Genomic DNA, 19,092 nt, shown 5'->3' with positions numbered 1-19,092 from the left:
AGGCTCTGAAGGCACGTTGGGAGCCAAGAAAAAGGCAGCAACATAAACTCTGACCGCAGCCACATCGCCCCACTGAACCTCTGGACTTCCTCCGAGAGGGCCAATCCATCTTGGACTTTTCGCCAGTTTGCCTAATAAATCAGAGGCCCGCGGAGTGCCGCCTGCAGACACCCAGGACGAGGGTCACTGCCGGGCAGGTTAGCCAAACACACCCTCGGTCCCTTTCCGGACCGAGTGCTCCATCACTAGAAGACGGTCGCATAAAACTGTGACTCTGCTTTGGGTGGGGTGAGAGAGAAGGAATGTGATTAACCTTGACATTGACCTATGGTGACCTTTTGGCAGGTGGCCATAGTTCATATCTACAAACTATTTCAAGATGTAATTACCCCATAAACAATTCAATAAGTTGGAGAGAATACCATCAAATGGAAGTCCATATATTTAAAAACCAATACAGCATATTCTGAACTACAAATCAGCAGATCCTATAGCTCCCTCGGCTGAACCCCACGACATCCCAGCAGTCGTATTTCGTCGAATTCCCCAGAAGTGTTGATTTCCCCACCCAATGCTTCTCTAACCACCTCATTTCATAACCACTCTGTTGCTCCACCACAGCATCCAGATCCATCAGTCCAAAACTCACTCATGGAAATAAACAGGCTCCGCAAAAACCTCAAAGAGCGCTGCCACTTTGAGAGGAGAGGGAAAAGATGAAGACCGAGATAGAGGGAGCGACACAAGATTTGAAAGAGCAACGGACGGGCACACACACACACACACACACACACACACACACACACAAGCTCAAGAAGAGGAGAGAGGCAGGGACAGAGTGAGTGGAGTTCAAAGCTGGAGTGGTGTGGGAGGGTGTGAGGCAGTGATGGGCGCTCCATCCCCCCCCCCCCCCATCCTTTTCCCTCCCTTCCATGCTGTGCCCCCGTGGCGGGAGGGGGTGGGGTGTGTGGGGGGGGGCTGTTAAAAGTCTATCCCTTCACCCCCCTGACCTCCCACTGCAATGAGCGGAAAAACAGCTGTGGGCCGCACACTCCAGCCTCCTCAACCACTGTCTCAGGGGGCCGAAACACACACACTTACAAACACACTCGCGCACACTCATAGGATGTGAACTTACAGATGCACTCTTAACACATGCACCCTTAGGCCTTCTCTCTCTCTCACACACACACACACACACTAAAACTTTGGGTAACAGGTTATGCAACCACAAAAAAAAAAAAAGATGATGTGCATGACCTTTTCAGTATTTCGACTTCTTACCAACTTGACCCATATTTTGAATGACCAATGCATTCTCTGGACAACGCGATTAGCAGACAGCGGCATTGTAAGCATACTCTGGAAACTGAATTAAAGAGCTTGTCTCCGTCTGGAAGACGTACGGAGTTAAAATGGAATGTGCCCACTGTCTTTCCACATATTTAACATGTCAGCTCAACCAGTAGCTTTTCAGAGAGGTCAATCCATTCTACAGACTTTACCGCAACTCTGGCTGCTCTTGGTTCCAGGGAATTGAGTGACCAACTAAATGGATTCTGTATAACTTTGAGTAACACACGCTAGCACCATTACATCATTGTTTTAGATAGCTTGCTGCTAAAAACTTTAATCCAGATGTAACACAAGATTTGAGCAAACTGTGTGTCAGTATGTTCCGTACTGTTTTTCCCATCATTCATTTAAAAAATGAAGCTCAACCCCAAAGTGTTTTCAGTTTGCAATGCAAGCTTGATAATCAAGTCCATATTGTGACACTGATTTAATAAAAAAACAAAAAAATGAGACATCCATATTGATTTTGCTTAAGTGTAAAGAGAAAACAGACGGTGTTGGTAGTCACTATAAGTTATCATTTCTATGTACACAAATTTGCAAACATGGATAATGTGGATATACAGTATTCACTCCTAAATGAGCATTTTTTAGGACTTGCATCCGTTTCCACAGTATTGCCTTTAGTGCAGGAACAGAGCAGGTCTACAATATACACAGCACTCCCTTCCTTAAGCCTGGACCCATACATATGCACATACAGGTCTCAGTTACACCCTCCAGTGTTCATGTTTGAAACTGCAGTGCAGTCTCAAACAAAACTGGAGGTGCAGTAGTTGTATCCATTGCAGAACCTGCAAATGTTTCTTTGTTTCCCATTCCCTCCTCACTTCTAGCCAAGGCATCAGACAATAACAACAAAGGTTGAGGAGGAAGGAGCTGATTTCTGAAATGTCTCAGTGTCTTAGCTCTTTTTTTGGTGGTTTGTAGTCTTCAAGGATTCTAGCAGGCTCTTGATTCTCGCACTGGCTGGCTCCCTCTTCCTCTTCTTGCGACCTCTGATCCCTGCAATCTGGGAGGGCAGGAGGAGGGTGGCCAGTCCCCACGGCGCGGGGGTGTTGCCCCCACTGTCGCCTCTGGGTGCCCTGGTTTCACTCTCCTGCAGCAGCCAGGAGTTCTCCTGGCACAGGGCCACGAAGCGATCCAGCTGGGTGCCGTTAACGTTCTTGCTGACGTTCAGCATGGGTTCGAACGGGTTCTGGATGTGCAGCGGGGCTACCTCCAGCTTGTTCTGCTCTTTGCCCTGGAGAGAGGGAAGGGGGACGACGTTAGCAGGTGAGAACACACTCGCGAGCGCGAGCAGCCATATGCACAGTCCCGCGCGTTACGGTCCATCTATCTTGCTGGTCATGCTTTTAGGTCTTTGCTGCTGTATCTGGGGCACCTATGGCTGACTGGTACACCTCTCCGCAGGCTGGCAGATGGGAGAGGGAGTAGGAGAGTGTGTGTGTATTTGTATGCGTGCGTAGGTGTGTGTGTGTGGTGATATGAGGAGCAAGGCCGCAGGTCAGCACTGGCAAAGCTGAGCGACACACTCACCATGTCTCATCTATCATACATCTAAAAAAAAACATCAAAAAAAAAAAAAACGTCAGCCTCAGATACGACTCTGGGAGACACTTTTACTTGAGCTGTGAAAAGTGAGAAAAATTTGGGAAAAGTGTTACCAACCAGAGCATTTATCGGTGGTGCTTCTGTCTAGCAGTCCTGCTCATCAAATGAACTATTAAAATATGGGTCAGGGGTAAGTCGAGAACCTTCCAGGGTCCTTTGCATGCCGTACCTGTATCCTGCCTAAAGCCTGGCAATAAAGGGGCTGAATGGATAAAGGGATGGAGCTGCGTCAGGAGGGAGGGATAGAAGACAGCAACATAAAGCCATCAGTCAGAGGAGCCGAGCGAACCGGAGAATTGTAGCACAGTAAAGCAGATTTATGGCTGTTTCTCTACTGGTGAAAGCCTATAGGCACGGGTCATGGCCGCAGTCTACCTGCAGGCTGCTTCTGCCATGTCATCCCTGATATTAGTCTCATATATTAGGCTGCAGGGTCGGGGGCGTCAATTCATTAAACCATAAGGCATGGAAAAGACCCTGCATCCAATATAATTTGACACCAAAACTTCAAAAACTACTTGTATCGACTAAATTTTGTGGAGTAATGACTGATGACTGACAAGACATTATTATTAGGTCAATGTGATGAATTATAAGACGTAGGTCAATAAACCATCTTGTACAGACGTACGCTGCTTTCGAGGGAACATTAGTCCTGAATGCTCCCCTGATGTGTTTTTTTAGATATGGCTTATAAATAGATTTCTGACCATCTGCTTAATCTTTGCCCTCTTTTTTAATGATAAATACTATAATGGTCCAATTTGGACTGACTTAGGCTAAGGTGTGGTACTTGCCATACCTTGCCATATTCAACTGACACCCATGCTCCGTTCCTCTCTCAGGGGCCACTGGAGAGTAAATAAATAAACTGATAACAAACAGGGAACATCAGGATGAACAAGGGTCTAAATAGAAACAATGTGCGATTGTTTACGCTGATCCTGATCGAGCTCCTAATTGGGTTCACAGCTCAAGGGCGCCGGGCCCCGTGGGGCCGGCATCCATCACACATGACAGGGACAGCTGTCATCTGCGTGTGGGAAGACGTCATCCACCAAACACTGCCTTGATTACCACCAGCTTTCTCTGCTGGAGCTCGGCCCTGGGACTGGGAGGAGACTTGAGTGAATGCTGAACTGGCTTTCCTCCACTGCTGAAGTCTCTTCTTTTTGTCTTTTCCTTAAAGTTCTGTTTTCCACTGATGCAGCGGGTTGATTTTCAAGCAGCCTAGAGGTTAGGGAGACCTTTGTGTAACCAAAGGGCCACAGGTTCGATCCCAATAACAGTCCTGCTGCACTCTCCAAGAAACTGAAACTCTTCACTTACTGCCAATTGTGCTGAATAAATGCCTCAGCTAATTGCTTAAAATGTAATTGCCACTTTTTGGCACATAAATCGTTATAGAGTAAGCTGCTTACCTTTCTGATATTTATGGACATCCTGTTGAACGCAAAAGTGCCGTAGAACTCGAAGAATTCGTGCAGCAGTTGCTCTGAGACAAAAAAGAGTCAAATTAGCATGACGGGCGGCTAACAAGAACATTGATATGGATCAAACCAAGTGAAGCCCCAAAGCCCTTATTCGACGCCCTCGTGCCCACCTAGTGTTTCCGTGTTGTCCTGGAGCTGGATCCTGCCGAAGTCGCTGACAAACGTGCAGTCGTTCCCCTCAATCACACACTTGTCCGCGGGGCCTTGTGGGACGAGAGCAGGGACACAAGGTAAACGACTGCCTTTACACGGCTATGATAGCCATAAACAAGACGCAGACGGATGGAGTCGCGTCATACATGGCCAGGAAAGAGAGAGAGACGGAGGAAGGGGGAGAGACAGAAGTGTCGGTGTGTGTGTGGGAGGAGAGAGGAAAAGAAAGTGAAGAGAAGAGAGGAAGAAGAAAGAGCATGGATCATGTCCTTGGCGGGCTGGTTTGGTTCTCCATCAAAGCCCTTGGTACCAGTCTCCTTGACCGTGACGGGGTGGGGGAGAGAGAAGGGGGGGGGGGGTTACACCACTGTTTAAATAGCTACCTGCTCGTATGTGTGTGTGTGCGCGCTTCCAGAGGAGGCGGGGTCATCGACCTTCCCAGAGTGATGGGCCTTTTATTGTCCTGTAAGCACTCTGTGTGATAGAGTCTGCGTTAAGCGGGGGGCCGGGGAGGAGGAGGAGGGGGAGGGGGTGGTGGTGGTGGTGGGGGGATAGATTGCTTTTGGAAGGCAATTATCAGGCAGCCAAGGTGACAGAGCGAGAGAGAGAGAGACAGAGATAGAGTGTGGAACAGCTAGAGCAGCAGTAGTGGACTCAGGGAGGCAGACTGGTGTGTTGGAGGTTACACTAACACACACCGCTGACACTTTAACACAGCTGACACTGGGTTACCCATTCATTTCAGATGTATAAATGGTAATGAGAAGCTAAATGCCCTAAGCCACCTACAGAGCCACAATGAAACCCACGGAGGAGTCTACCTCCAGGTTTAATCATATCTGTGCATAAACTCTACTGCAATATTTCCAATTAACAATCATAGACACTCCAGGGTGGCTGATGAAGGACCTGCTTGGGATTTTAGGTTGGTAGCAAGGCTGCTGGTCCAGACATGACTAGAGTTTGAAATGCTGCTGTTGGCTACAGTCATATTTTTACAGTCATGGACAAGGTCAAAAAACATGGAGCAAGCACCATACATTTATCAAGCATCTCAGAGCAGAAACACTCTCAGATCTAGAGCTGAACAATTAATCGAAGAAAAAAAAATCGAAATCACAATATGAACTGCTGCAATTTCCATATCGCAGAGGCAATTAAATGCTTAAGAGAGAGGCGTCTAAAATGGATTTCAGTGGTTTTTAGTGCTGCAGTCCATGAATCAAGTACAATACTGGTGAAAACCCTTCATCATACTCAAACTCAGTAAATCCTGCACACTCTATTTTTCTTTAACAAAATCACTTTCCTTTAAATAATTTTCAAGTTAAAAAAAAAAATTATGACAAGAAAAAATTATATGAATCGCAGTTTAAATCGCAATTGCAATATTCTGTCAAATAATGGCAGATGCTAGATGCTACCTGCGAGGTCCCGGAGGTGCTCCAGGGTGGGGATTATGGGCGGGCTCCTCCTCTGCAGGAAGAACAGCACCATGACGGTGAGGGAGAAGTTGGTGATCCAGGCCCCGGGGATGTTGCTGGTGATGCCGTGGGCCCTGGCCCAGCAGCGCACCGCGAACACCAGGGCGCGCACCCGCCGGTCCAGCCCTCCGTACAGGTACAGCAGCTCCGTGCTCTTCATCGCCACCCTGTGGAGAACGGACGGTACGACATCGCAGTCGATCATGAAAGGACTTGATCCGGCTGCTCCACCTCTCGCTATTGTCCTGCATGTTTTGGCAGGGCTGAATGTAGGGGTAGTAGTAGAGGTACTGATAAGGTTGATAAGCCACTAAATAAGGCTTCATGGGGTACTTGGAGATTACGTGGACAGTTTATATTTATATTTTCGTCATTTTTAGCTGACCCTCGTATCCAGAGTGCCTTACAATGAATGAAATAGGTGTTCAGTGTCCTGCTCAGGGACAGTTAAACAGGACATCTGCTGTTGTGAGGATTAAACATGTGGCCTGTCTGTTATGGGACACTTATGGGTCACTTAATCCACCAGGACACCTTGTCACCCTCCTCCCTCATGAGAAAAAGTACCAAATAATAAAGAAGGCATCTACTAAGGAGAATAGACTGTAATACCACTCCATTGTATAGTGCTGTTTGTGTTGATTTAATAGCTGTTACTATAAAGAAACACCTTTTGACGTAATATCTTTCTCAACAGGCTAGGAAGCTAGGTTTAAATGCATCAAGCTTGCTTATTACATGAATGGAAAAACATTAAACAAAAATGTTATTGTAGTCTACTCTTGGGAATGGCAGAAGCCCTCTGGTTCACCATTTAGGGAAAATTGTGTGTTCTTTGGGGTTAAGGTCTGGGTGTGTTGAAACTGACCAAAAATGAAAGAATTCAAAGCCTGTAAAGTGTGTATCTACTTGACTTCACAGCCTCACATCATCAGAAAATGAAATACCATGCTATATGTCAAGGGTCAGTGAAACTATGAGTGAAGGTAAAAAAAAAACAAATGAATGAAGTCATGGCAAAACCACCACTAGAGAGCAGCCTTTAGCTCATCACTGAGACTGACTCAGTCACATTCAGATAGCATTCAGTTACTTTCTTTTTATCGGACACAATAACCCTCCAAACAAGGCTTCATAAAAATCCCCCTTACAACCACAGTGGGTGGTTCAACTCCATTTCCTTAGAAACTGCAGAGTGGTTTTCTGAACGTTAGCAGGTGTGAGTGTGTGTTTGTGTGTATAAGCGTGTGTTGCCACCGGCAGAGACCACAATATCTTCAGGTCCGGAAAGAGAGAAGTGAAACACAAACAAGCCCCCTGTCTGGTCCCCCTATCCAGTTTCACCGTGGCTAGCATGCAACTCAATGTTCACAGCGCTTCCTGGCCAATTCCGGTTTCTGTTTGGGGTTTTTGCAACGCCAATGTGGCCAAAACGCTGTGAAGACAACATAAAACTAGCAGTTTCTGTGAGGCAAGGGGCCTATGACCAACTGTAATTGACATTTCGAGATATGACCCTTTTCTGTGAGAACTTCTATCGCATTAAGGTCATCAGATCCACTCACTGATAAAACGTCACAGCAAAATTAAAATGCAAAAGAAAGAGCTATGCTAAGTAATGAGAACAAATTAACATTACATGCAGTTGTATGCAAAGTTAAGTGTGTGTGTGTGCAACTGTATACCTATTGTTGGCTGTGAGGTCACACTGAAAGCCAGAGGGCTGGTGGGCGAAGCGGACCAGGGGGCAACGGGCGTTGAGGATCTTCTGCACCCCCACACAGCCGGGCCCAAAGTGGTCCACACACTCCCCGATGACGGAGAGGATGCTCTGGGTGACGGCCCGCTCCGAGTTGGCCCGCTTCATCTGGTACTCTAGGGACAGGCCTGCTTTTGGCTGAGAGACAGAGAGGAAGAAATAGTTTTGTGAAGCGATACTTTATTGATCCTTGTATGGAAATTCCCTTTTCTCTTATCGCCCCCCTCCCCCCACTTCAGCAAGTTGCTTAAAGTTGCTTCAGCAAATGTTTGCTGACACAGGGGCTTGAACCTAGATGAGATCCTCCAACTTGGCTATTCACAAAGGTGATAAGACTACAGTAATAGACAGATCATATGCATGAGATGACAGAATACTCAACTAGAAAATGTGAAAAACTAAAATGAACAAGTCAGACACAATGCAAGCACAACCTTTTGACGATCACCTGCGTGCTTATTTAGGCTATTAAGTGGAAATTCCTTCTAAAAACATAATTCATGTGTTATTCCTAAGATTTCAGCCAGAAGTTCTCAAATTAACAAACTCTAATGTACACCTTTATAACAAAGAGGGGATTGTGATTTCATGTCATGGTAATATCACCACACGGTTCACCTGTGAGGCACTTGTACATTTGTCACACATGATTAATTACCCACTGCCACTGATGCCTGGATCTTTTTTAAATGCTGAAGATATCACAAACATGAAGTAGCCTTGAAATACTAGATGCACTTTAGTAGCAGACATTACATGTGTGTAATTCTACACACGTGAAGGGAGTTGCATCTGACAGAAACTAGAAAATAGGGATGTAACAATTCAATCCACCATGTAATAGCTCTACAAATGTCATTTAAGTAACTTGGCTGATTCAGTCTGCATTAATTGAACATGCAAACCTTACACTAGGATATTAGTTCAATGCATAATATATTTCAAGGCAAAAGTTAAAGCTTTAAACCACAACAGCTCAGTGTGTCTATAGTATATTTGCAATGCATCAATCAGTTTTTACACCCCTACTAGGAAAACAAAACACTGGTGAATAATCATCATAGAGGAACTGATTAACACTGCATGAGCCATCTGATGATGCACATAAAACATTATGGCTTGTCTGCAGTAAATAGGAGTTTCCGATGCGAGCACTGATGCTGTTCAGAGACAGAATTCAGATCCTGAAAGCTATATCTTCCACACAGCCTCGCCTGTTGTCTAATGACAGTAACTAAAGGTCTTCCTCCATGCATTCCCCTTTATTACCATCTTGATGTTCCTTCCGCTGATGCCGTCCAGGTCTAGAAACATGTCCAGGTCACAGCCTAGCTTTCCAAAGCCGTTCACCGATGAGCCGAACGGCCTGATGGTGCATTCTGGGAAATAAGCAGCAGCGATGTCCTTGAGCAGAGAGCAGACCAGGAAACGCAGGCGGATGTTCTCCTCTGTTAACTGGTAGGCTTCTGTCAGACAGGTTATCTGCTGGTCTATCTGAGGGGAAAAGAGCAGACAGAGACGACTGTAAACTCAACACTTGCATGGCCGAAATTTACCAGTTTGTGCCATTAGGCTATGCTAAGGCTAGGCACCAAGGAATGCTTTAATCGCTGGACATTAAAAAAGTAAATAGCTTTCTGTATTTTCTGCTGTGACAATGTGATATTGTGACCTGCAGCACCAGGACAAGCCTCATGCATGCACACTTACACTCTCCTCTCGGGACAGTCTCTGTATGAGCTCTTTGAGGGGGATGGTGGTCTGCGGTTGGCACGGTTGGCCTGCCTTGGAATTTGTTGGGTCAGCAGGACCAAGACTCTTGAGTGACAGCAGTCTTGATTTGAAAGGCACCGTGGATTCATCGTTGACGCGAGGGATGGCGGTCGCTTCATGTAATGAGGCAACGCTTTCCTGATTGGCAAACTCCACCACCGCATACACACCCTGGAGAACAGAACAGTAGCATAAAATCAACACACTCAATTATGCAAGAGGGGAGTTATGCAGATTTTCATCATCCAATTGCATCTTTGTATGATGTTGATTGTAGTATGATGATTGTTGGAAAAGAATGCTTATTTAACAGTAGTGCTTAGTCTCTTTACTTACATAGCTTTCATAAAAGAAACACTTCTTGATATCTCCATGTCTTGATAAATACTTGAGGAACTTTTTCTCGTTGGTTTTGGACTGGCAGCTGATGAGAACAGATCTCTCCGCTTGCTCTTGTCTCTCTGCCTGGACAGCAAAAAACGACGGGCGCCCCTCCTTTTCTTCTGACAACAGAACAGCAAAGAAAATGTCAACAGCTGCAGAAATCACTGTCAATATAGCTTTCAGGGAGGGATTTAGTTATCTTCATCATTCACCCCATTCTAGCTAACTGAAGATTGTTAACCTGCAGCCAAATTTTGCAGCATTATCTGCTGGATGAAGCTATCCCCATTAGCTGCGACTAGTCTGGTCTACAGTTGCCCCAGAGTGTCACGCCAAACTTAGTTAAGTTAATGTGGCATTGTTTATAGGCAAAGGTACATAATACAGTATATCACATAAGCCCTTTCTGAATCGTTAGAAGCCACTCTTCAATTCGGCTTACGTGCAATCCACCAAGCAGCAAACTTTTAGAATTGATGATTAACTACTGAATGAATAGCTACTAATCACTATCCACAGTGCAATTTGGTGGGATAACTGGAAATGACAGGTGAAACATTTCTGTTACTGAGATTTAGTTGAAATACAGTGCTGCTTGGTTGATCATCTACACGCCGGATTTATCTGAAGTCCCCAACGATTCGTAAAAGCTCTTAGGTTATGTTTCACCAGGTATGTATCTTGGCCAATTGGCAAGGCTAGAATAAACTGCCATGTTTTTAAATGGAGTTCAGCGTGTCGATCACTCTATACAAGAGTCAACAGCATGTCGTATCAAGGCTAGCTTGCAGGCTAACTTGGTTTGTTTCGGAACTGTTTTTCCCTGACAGCTTGAGTTACTAACCGGTTTTTTCTTTCCCGGGTGCTTCAACTTGGGCAGCAACAACGTTTGTCCCAACTTTTCTTTGAAGACACGTATCAATCTTTTGAAAGCACTTTGCCAGGCTTCCCCTTCCCCTCATATGTAACCTGCACATCCCGAAGGAGGACGCCATTGTTGCTCGTAAAGTAGCGTAAGGGCGCATGCGTGCAGTTCGGTTCTACGGCAACTGGGAGCTGTCAAAAAAGACATCAACAATTCCGCGACAAGTATCAGGTTTATAATGCTTTTATTGTGCCTCTTACAACGTCACAAACTTTTCAGTGTCCTACTTCAGCAACCATAACTCAGTAGTGTCATCAATACTTTCAAGTTGCTGTTGCTGGTTTGACTGTCTTTAGTTGGAATGAATGTGTACGATTATGAAAGCGTTTTTTTATTTCTTTATCACGAGAAGGTGTTGCTTTATCCAACTGCAAGAGCAAAATACATTTTCCCACAGGAAACCACCCAGCTCCTCCGTGGAAGGTGATAAATAGCATACTGACATTAAACAATGAGCAGATAAAATGCGTTTCTCATCTGGGAATGTAAAAGAAAGGGAAACGGGAAAACGAAACTTACAGAGAGTTGTAAGTATTTGGCACTTGACATTAGCCACCACCTACGCACTGCTCTACTTCCTCTGTTTACTTCCTTGTAAACGTCAGTAGTCTTGTCTCGTCCGCGGTTTAACTGTTCAGTCAGCCCGTGTTGGACGCAGGAGACGCACTATGGAGAGAGTACAGTCAAATTAAGCTTGTGACTCAAAGATTAATGTAAGTACTCCATGTTTGTTTCTTGTTAATATACTGTATCTCACTCACTTTGTTAACAGTGAGCAATGAGTATTACTGTTTAAAGCAATTATCTGTGTCCATCCTAACGAGAGAGGCTCACTGTTAATATCTGTATTAAGGACTTACAGCGTGTCTGTGGTGGTCAGTAGTGTTTCTTTAGTGACTTTATCGTAGTTTTTTTTATATTTAGCTGCTATCGTGTTACTATTGGATTTTGTGTATATTTTTCTGACCTACACTAGCTGCATGATATTTTGAAGTTTTGCTGTGATATCTGTATTGTATCCCGAAGGATTACTTTAGTACCTTTTTCCTATGGGCAGTTAAGGATGTGTAATGTAAAGCTATACAGTTTAACAATAGACACTGTGGCCTTCTACTAGCCTACACGACCAATATTGAGAAATATGTCTTGAAATCTGATTGCTGCACCTCATTGCCTGTATCTGCACTTCAGGATTATGATAATGGCATCAAACAGCAGGGAATTTGTTCAGGATGAACAAGTGGAATGGCAGGCATATCCTTCCATATTCCCTAAAACATATAGTTAACATAGCATTTAACTATAATTTGCATGCAATGATATGTGCAGCAAGGTGGATGCCATTTCCCCTTCACACCCCTACCCCAGAAATTTGTTTTTTGTCAACTTGAAGATCAACATCCTGGGTGTTGCACTGCTATAAAACAAGGTTCAAGCTGCCCTGGGGGCTTCCCAGATTGCTGTGAAACTCCCTTCATTTGCTTGGAAAGTGTTCCACAGGCCCCTCCCATGTCTCTCCACCAAGCTGCACCGGCAGGCTTTAGTATTATTGTGTATCCTGCTCTGCCCACAGTGACAGGTCAGGTTGTTGCAGCCATGAACTGACTGATGACTCATGGGATCTCTGTTATTCTGGAAAAAAAACCAACTGACCACATACTGATCTCTCCGATGTTTCATTGCAGAGCCAGGAGGACAAGTCAAGAATCAAGATGGAGTACAAATATGACAGCGGAATAGAACTCTTGTTGGCTCACATGAACATAGAGGACATCATCGACGCTGTGGAGACTCTCTATCACATTGAGGAAGAGGAAGAAGTAGGCTCGTCGTTCGAAGAAGAGGAAAGCCTCTCCCAGGAGGAGATGGACGAGAACGAGGAGGCGGGGGACGGCGGGGACTCGGTGGGCCCGGGGGGTCAGCAGAAGGGTCACGGCGGCGTCCGGTACGGGACGGTGTCAGACCTCCTGGCCTTCGTCAACCTCCTGTCCAGCATGCAGCTGGCCGCCCTGCAGCACCTGCCTGAGGAGATGGGAGTCCTGCTGAATAAGGTGAGAGGTTGTTAGAGTTGAACCCTTTTTTTCTGCTTTGCTGTCCCCATAACAAGAGTGTGAGTGTTTGTGTGCATCACTTTTGTCTGTGTCAGTATGCCTTTCGCTGTGTTTATGCTTTGATGAAGCCCAGGGCAACTTGTTATTTTCCTTTTTAACCGGCTCTTGTTTGCAGAAGGACATGGCTGTGAAGAACGGCCGCTACCAGATCGATATGGACGTGCTCCTGTTTCCATGGAAGTTGACCTACAAGAATCCCGGCTCTGGCCTCGTGCCCAAGGGCTCCTTTGGGAAAGTCCACTTGGCTCAGGACAGCAAAACCAGGAAGAGAATGGCATGCAAACTGGTGAGTCCTGCCGAACAATGACTGGAATGCGACCTGAGTGGATTTCTCGAAACTGCTGGCCTAAGTGCCAAGAATTTATTCTGCCAAGTATCGTTGTTTACGAAGCAATCACTGTGTCTAAATAATGAATGTTAATGTCAACATGACATTTTACATGTTTGGCCTTCGTACACGCTATCAGTCTGCTTTAAAAGGGGAACATTGTTTTTAAAAGAAGAACCATTTCCCTGTAACTGACTTGCAAAACTGGCCAAGATCACTGAAAGAACGGAAACTTAAGAGAAACTCCCCACAGCAGCTGATCTGGACCGATCTGACAGTGGTGAATTATGATATTGCTTAAAACTTGACATAACTGCTAAATATTAAATATGTTAGTTTGCTATTCTGTTGATATATCTGCTTTGATTTGAGTGGGACGCCAGCAACCCCTGGCAAACTTCCTATTATTTTCTTATCTGATCCAGCTGTCTTCACCCGGGGAGGGGTGAGGTGTATTTAGACTTTCTTGCAATGGAAAATATTAACAGGCAAGACAGGAGTGGTTTCCTGGCCTGGCGTTATCACATACGTATGTTTACAGACGCACTGTTAACAATACACTGTAAAAAGCTTATCAGCAGCAGTTCAGTAGCTGGTTCTCCAATTTACAATATATTTCCTGCACATCACCAGGCAGCCTGGGATACGGGATGCTAACACTTACACTAATCAAAGTAATCATCGTTAATGGTCTTATTAAACATTGATATCATCCTCCTAGGTCCCCATGGAGAACTTCAAAGCGGCCGATGTGGAGATCCAGGCCCGGTTCCGTCACGAGAATATCGCCGAGCTGTACGGCGCTCTGCTCTGGGACCAGACCGTCCACCTGTTCATGGAGGCCGGCGAGGGCGGCTCGGTTCTGGAGAAGCTGGACAGCTGCGGGCCCATGAGGGAGTTTGAGGTCATCTGGGTGACCAAGCAGGTGCTGCGGGGCCTGGAGTACCTCCACTCCCACAACGTCATCCACCACGATATCAAACGTAAGCGCAAGGCACATCCTCTTTCCTCAATCGCTTTGATGATTTAGTCTCACTAATGACAGAGGTGTTGGGTTGTTATTAGCTAGTAGATGCGTTTCAGGAAAGTGTGTGACGTCACTGACGTCAAATGCAAACCACGGGCGGATATAGTTCTTGAGAGAGCCTTAAATGCCTTTCAGGAAACAGTTGAATCATTCAACACACAGCCAGGCCAAATAGACCACAGATATGAGACACAGACAGTCTTGCGCAATATGTTTTACAGGATATTAGATCAGAGTTTCAGCTGCCTCCCCTGCAGGCTTGTTAAAGGCCTTGTGAGGCGGAAGCTGAGGTGTTTACAGGTAGCCGGGACACACAAAAAAATCTGATAATGACTGACAGAGATGCTGGAACACAGGAAGCTAGTTTGGTTGAGTTTTGAGGTTTGATGTGAGCTAATCTCAAGCACTCACTCAGTTCGACCACAGCAGCACTGGGATCAAAGCATTCTCCAGCCGTCTGTCAGCCAGTCGTGACCTAAAGGCTGTTTGGTGTCTGGAAATTCCAGCCTGCTCCTCCCTGCCTCCCATGCTCCCTCCTTCAAGTTGGGTTAAATGTAGGGTGCTGAGAGGCGAGTGAGTTACGACAACGGCCAGCTTTGTGGCCTGGAAGCCTGACGTGCTGCTGTGGTCCTCAGTGCTTCCTGCCTCCACTCAAAATATGCAATTTTACCTCGGTGAGGTAATGAAGCAGAAGGGCGAGAGGTTTCGGAGAGGCCTGCCCTCAAATTATCTCTTAAAATTCCTTGCTAAAAGCATGTCGCACGCTTGTTCGACTTTCTCAGTTATTGCTTTGAAGACTTCAGTGCCCTTTTCCCAGTTCTGTTGAAACCAAAGTAAACGCATTGCAAGCCTCCTATAAAACCAGTACAGCGTGTTTGAGAATTCATTTATTGTGTTCACACAGCCGTAGACTAAGAGCATTTTTTTGCAAAACAGAAACACTGAAAATTTACAGCATCTTTTTTGACACAGGCTATCCTTCTGCAAAATCAGTGAATATTAACCCTTCCTTTTTTCCTTTCCCTTTAGCCAGTAACATAGTCCTGATGTCAGACAAGGCGGTGCTGGTGGACTTCGGCCTGACGGTGCAGATGACAGAGGAAATATACACTCCCAGAGACCTGAGAGGAACAGAGGTGAGGAAAAGACCCTGAGATCTGCTGCAGCCTCAGCACATCCTCGTTCATCCACATTATAGTTGCGTTATTTACAACCTCCTGCACTGCGAGTGTCAGCCTGTGATGGATGTATGGATGGTATCATCCAGAACCAAACTCAGCGTGTCTAATGTCTTCGTAATTGCCTTCTCGAGTCTGTACTTATTCCATTTTTTTAATCTATGAACTGGAGTAGCTGTGTTTACGTCTAGAGAGAGCAGCTGTGCTCTGGTTCATGACTCAGGTTAGACACCCTCAGGGATTTAAAAAAATATATTTTGTCTGAAGACGTGTGAGCACTTGTCTGTCACTTTGTCAAAAACGGTCTGCAGCAAAGTTGGAAAGCTAATAACTGGCAAGCATTAGTGTGCAGAATAGTGCACCCACTGACCCGACAGGTGCTAATAGTTTCTTGTGGTTATCAGTGTTTGGAGACATTTTAATCCACACTTGGGAAAATTTAGGATGATACAAGGGCTCTCATGAGCTTTTTCTCCAATCCTGCTTCTTCCTTGTCCCCCCCTGTTTTGACCTCTTTTAGTGTGTGTGTGTGTGTTGGGCCTCTTGTGGCTTGGCTGGTGGAAAGTCCCAGGGCAGACACCCAGCAGTAATAATAAGAGAGTGGGCTAGCAAATAGACAGTTTGCAATACTGGGCTACTCTGGCTGACATTAACCTGGGAGAGCAGGCTGGAATTTCCAGCAGACTGAGAGAGAGAGTGAGAGATGAGCTCTGGTAGTGTGTTTACTCTTTCACACTCCATGGGCCATTGCACTTTCGTACTGCCTTTACCTTGACTCTTGCCTTGTGGGTCTAAATGTTAGTTTGTTTGATGCGTTAAAAAACTCAAGATCATATTGTTTTCTCTTGATTTTCTCACTGCTTGTTTCACATCAGTCACTTGATTGAAACCATTAAAAGAGGAACTGCTTTCCAAAGACTTCGGTCTGCCGTTATCTTCTGCAGCCCGAGAATATGTCATTCATGTGATGTCTTCCTCATTTTGCCCTAGATGTATATGAGTCCAGAGGTGGTTCTGTGTCGGGGTCACAACACCAAGACGGACATCTACAGCCTGGGCACCACCATCATCCACATGCAGACTGGAAGCCCCCCCTGGGTCCGGAGATATCCTCGCACTGCCTACCCATCCTACCTCTACATTGTGAGTATATGGCACTCGGCATTCATAGTGTACAATAGGATGGAAAGTGCATGCTTTAAGTGAATGGATAATCAACTGTATTTGACTTCTTCTTCTTACTTTTGTATGGGGGGGAAAGCCACTCTCTTGTAGCCTGGTATTCTTTTGTTCACACAGCACACAAATAACCTCAATCACTCCTCTATCACACTCCAAACTAATGCCTCATGTCATGAGATGAAGCCAAGATGGACAATATCTTGTGTCTTGATGCACTTTAAAAAGTGACACACTTTTCCATGACCTTGTTTAGTTTTTTCCACAGCCTAGATTATCATGAGATTCAGCAGGCCTAACGTGGCTTGTGTTGGCTGCACATGCCCTCAAGGCCCACTTAGTCAGTCAGTCACTGCTTCCGTTTCACACTATTAAAGGTTTTCCATGACACAGGTTCTTGATTTCGAGAAGTCCTGTTTCTGTTTTTGAAATGGTTATCTGCCTTTAGTTTTGATTGACAGAATTATTCACTTCCTCATGAAACTGCTGTCACGGAGAAGTGCTGTTTAGAGGCTTAACTCACTATTACAGGCTGCACTCTGCCACCCCTCTTTGTTCCATTTCAACCACAACCAAACTTGTTTTACGAGCTACTACACACTGACACTGAAAAAAAGCAGCAGTGGAGGAAGGCTTCTGGAGAAATTCAGCATGCATTCAAATTCACTGGAAGCCCTGGGTTTCTGTCCAGTGTTACTGCAACTTGTGCTTCTCTCTGCTGCTCTCGTGTTGTGGTTTTCCTGCAGCTTTGTCTGATGCTGATTTTTCTTCTGATTCATCTGATCTTTCTCTCACCAGATTCACAAGCAGGCGCCCCCTCTGGAGGACATAGCGGAGGACTGCAGCCCGGCCATGCGCTCCTTCCTGGGGCGAGCCCTGGAGAGGAACCCCGCCCAGCGCAGCTCGGCGTCAGAGCTGCTGAAGGACGAGGCCATCAACCCCCCCAGGGAGGACCAGCCGCGCTGCTGGAGCCTGGACTCGGCCCTGGGGGAGGCCAACCACCCCATGCTGCGGCAGCACAGCCAGCAGCCAGACACCACGCAGGGTAAGGGCTCCACCATCAGACTCATTTGTTTCCAATAATACATTCATGGAACCCATGAGCACTGATAGCACCACTGACGTAGGTCACACTTATTTGCAAGCACACATACTCTCGGATATGCTATTTATGTACTGACGTCTTGCTTCTCCTTTCTGCAGAATCGTCCCTGTATTCAGAGGACTCGGGCCACATGAGGAGGAAGGGCTCCCTGTACATTGACCTGGGGGCCATGGCAGACTACTATAAGCTAGTGAGAGGGCCTCCTGCCTCAGAGTACGGCTAGTGCTGAACCACAGCTCACCATTACTGTGGCTGAACTATCACTGAAGCCAGCTGCTACTTGGATATTGGCCTTCTGCGTTCATGCGGCTCGCTGTTCACCGTCGGGAGGACTGATGAATTGTTCAGACAGGCTGGCAGTTGTCAGTGGCATGGCTTGGTGATGAACTGTGAATGTTTGCAAGACTCAGGACGGCTTGTAAAGAATGAAGAGGAAGGCCTTGATGCTTGCATTGAAATGGACCGATGTCTTATGAGTCTTGGCAACACTGCAGGACAGTGGTTGAAAGAGATGGATTATTCAGCATCTTTGTATTGCATTAACTTTTGGTATTTTTATCTCGTAACTTCTTGTGGGATGTTTGTACATAATATATTGCAATGTGATCATAAGCAAATTAGCTGTTCAAGTTTATTTCTCATGTAAATATGCCTTATAGGCTTTGTGGTTAAGACAGAATTCTGCTTTTTATCATTAATCTGTAAGAATATGTGTGGACTGTACAAACATAATTGTTTGATAATGCGGTTCATCATGGACTTATTCATGTTAGTTCCTATGGAATGTGAATAACATTATCATAGCAATTGCTATGCAAATTACCATTCTATGTATTACATATGATCTCAAAGTTTTGTTTTGTACATCCTGTGAGATGAAACCTACTGTGCTTTTTACTACATAAAAAACTATTGTTTTCCATTAGTTTTGAGCATAAAAAGTGGCTAATGTTTGAACCTGAAAATGTGTCACGAGTCATGCTATTGTGTCAATAAAATGAAAAAACAATACTGTTTCTGTTTGTTCAGATCACGTGAAGTAATTACCAGCTTCAACAGAATTGTCAGTCTGGATTTGCCATTTCACAACAGGAAGAAATTTGGTTCCAGTGAAAAGGGATATAAAAAAGTTCAACATTTCACCATGTTGTGTTTCACTTTCAGTCTGCAGCCTGCTTCACTTTGCTTCTGTAACACAATGCCCGGACCATTAGCTCTCTGAA

General features: G+C 45.5%; 2 protein-coding genes across 2 annotated transcripts; one reads left to right on the top strand and one right to left on the bottom strand.

Annotated features, from left to right (window-relative positions):
* Positions 1-1,641: 1,641 nt before the first annotated feature.
* Positions 1,642-11,041, bottom strand: mtpap (mitochondrial poly(A) polymerase). Its single transcript, XM_071539820.1, has 9 exons — positions 10,861-11,041; positions 9,969-10,135; positions 9,570-9,803; positions 9,129-9,353; positions 7,786-7,997; positions 6,041-6,267; positions 4,574-4,666; positions 4,392-4,465; positions 1,642-2,599 (listed from the first exon to the last, which is right to left on the bottom strand). Exons 1-9 carry the CDS (start codon positions 11,039-11,041, stop codon positions 2,261-2,263), a joined length of 1,752 nt encoding a protein of 583 aa, XP_071395921.1. The 3' UTR covers positions 1,642-2,260.
* A 499-nt stretch (positions 11,042-11,540) lies between these two features.
* Positions 11,541-18,857, top strand: map3k8 (mitogen-activated protein kinase kinase kinase 8). The gene is made up of 8 exons (XM_071539819.1): positions 11,541-11,654; positions 12,627-12,992; positions 13,168-13,338; positions 14,102-14,363; positions 15,437-15,543; positions 16,576-16,728; positions 17,563-17,809; positions 17,968-18,857. The coding sequence occupies exons 2-8, from the start codon at positions 12,654-12,656 to the stop codon at positions 18,090-18,092; spliced, it is 1,404 nt and encodes a 467-aa protein (XP_071395920.1). The 5' UTR covers positions 11,541-11,654; positions 12,627-12,653; the 3' UTR covers positions 18,093-18,857.
* Positions 18,858-19,092: the final 235 nt, after the last annotated feature.

Source organism: Centroberyx affinis, unplaced genomic scaffold, assembly GCF_046629955.1.
Source record: "Centroberyx affinis isolate AG114_WGS23_722 - 3 ecotype Tasmania unplaced genomic scaffold, CSIRO-AGI_Caff_v1 ptg003526l_1, whole genome shotgun sequence".
NCBI lineage: Eukaryota > Metazoa > Chordata > Actinopteri > Beryciformes > Berycidae > Centroberyx > Centroberyx affinis.
The sequence above is the reverse complement of the archived record's forward strand: the minus strand, read 5'-3'. Positions and strand labels throughout refer to the sequence as shown.

Excerpts from the sequence above, each read along its gene's own strand:
- mtpap (XM_071539820.1), bottom strand. The coding sequence starts at position 11,041 with ATGCGCCCTTACGCTACTTTACGAGCAACAATGGCGTCCTCCTTCGGG. Across the intron at positions 9,804-9,968 it reads GTTTCTTTTATGAAAGCTAT|GGTGTGTATGCGGTGGTGGA; the intron begins GTAAGTAAAGAG and ends TCTGTTCTCCAG. Across the intron at positions 2,600-4,391 it reads TGTCCATAAATATCAGAAAG|GGCAAAGAGCAGAACAAGCT; the intron begins GTAAGCAGCTTA and ends CCCTCTCTCCAG.
- map3k8 (XM_071539819.1), top strand. The coding sequence starts at position 12,654 with ATGGAGTACAAATATGACAGCGGAATAGAACTCTTGTTGGCTCACATG. Across the intron at positions 13,339-14,101 it reads AGAGAATGGCATGCAAACTG|GTCCCCATGGAGAACTTCAA; the intron begins GTGAGTCCTGCC and ends TCATCCTCCTAG. Across the intron at positions 16,729-17,562 it reads ACCCATCCTACCTCTACATT|ATTCACAAGCAGGCGCCCCC; the intron begins GTGAGTATATGG and ends TTCTCTCACCAG.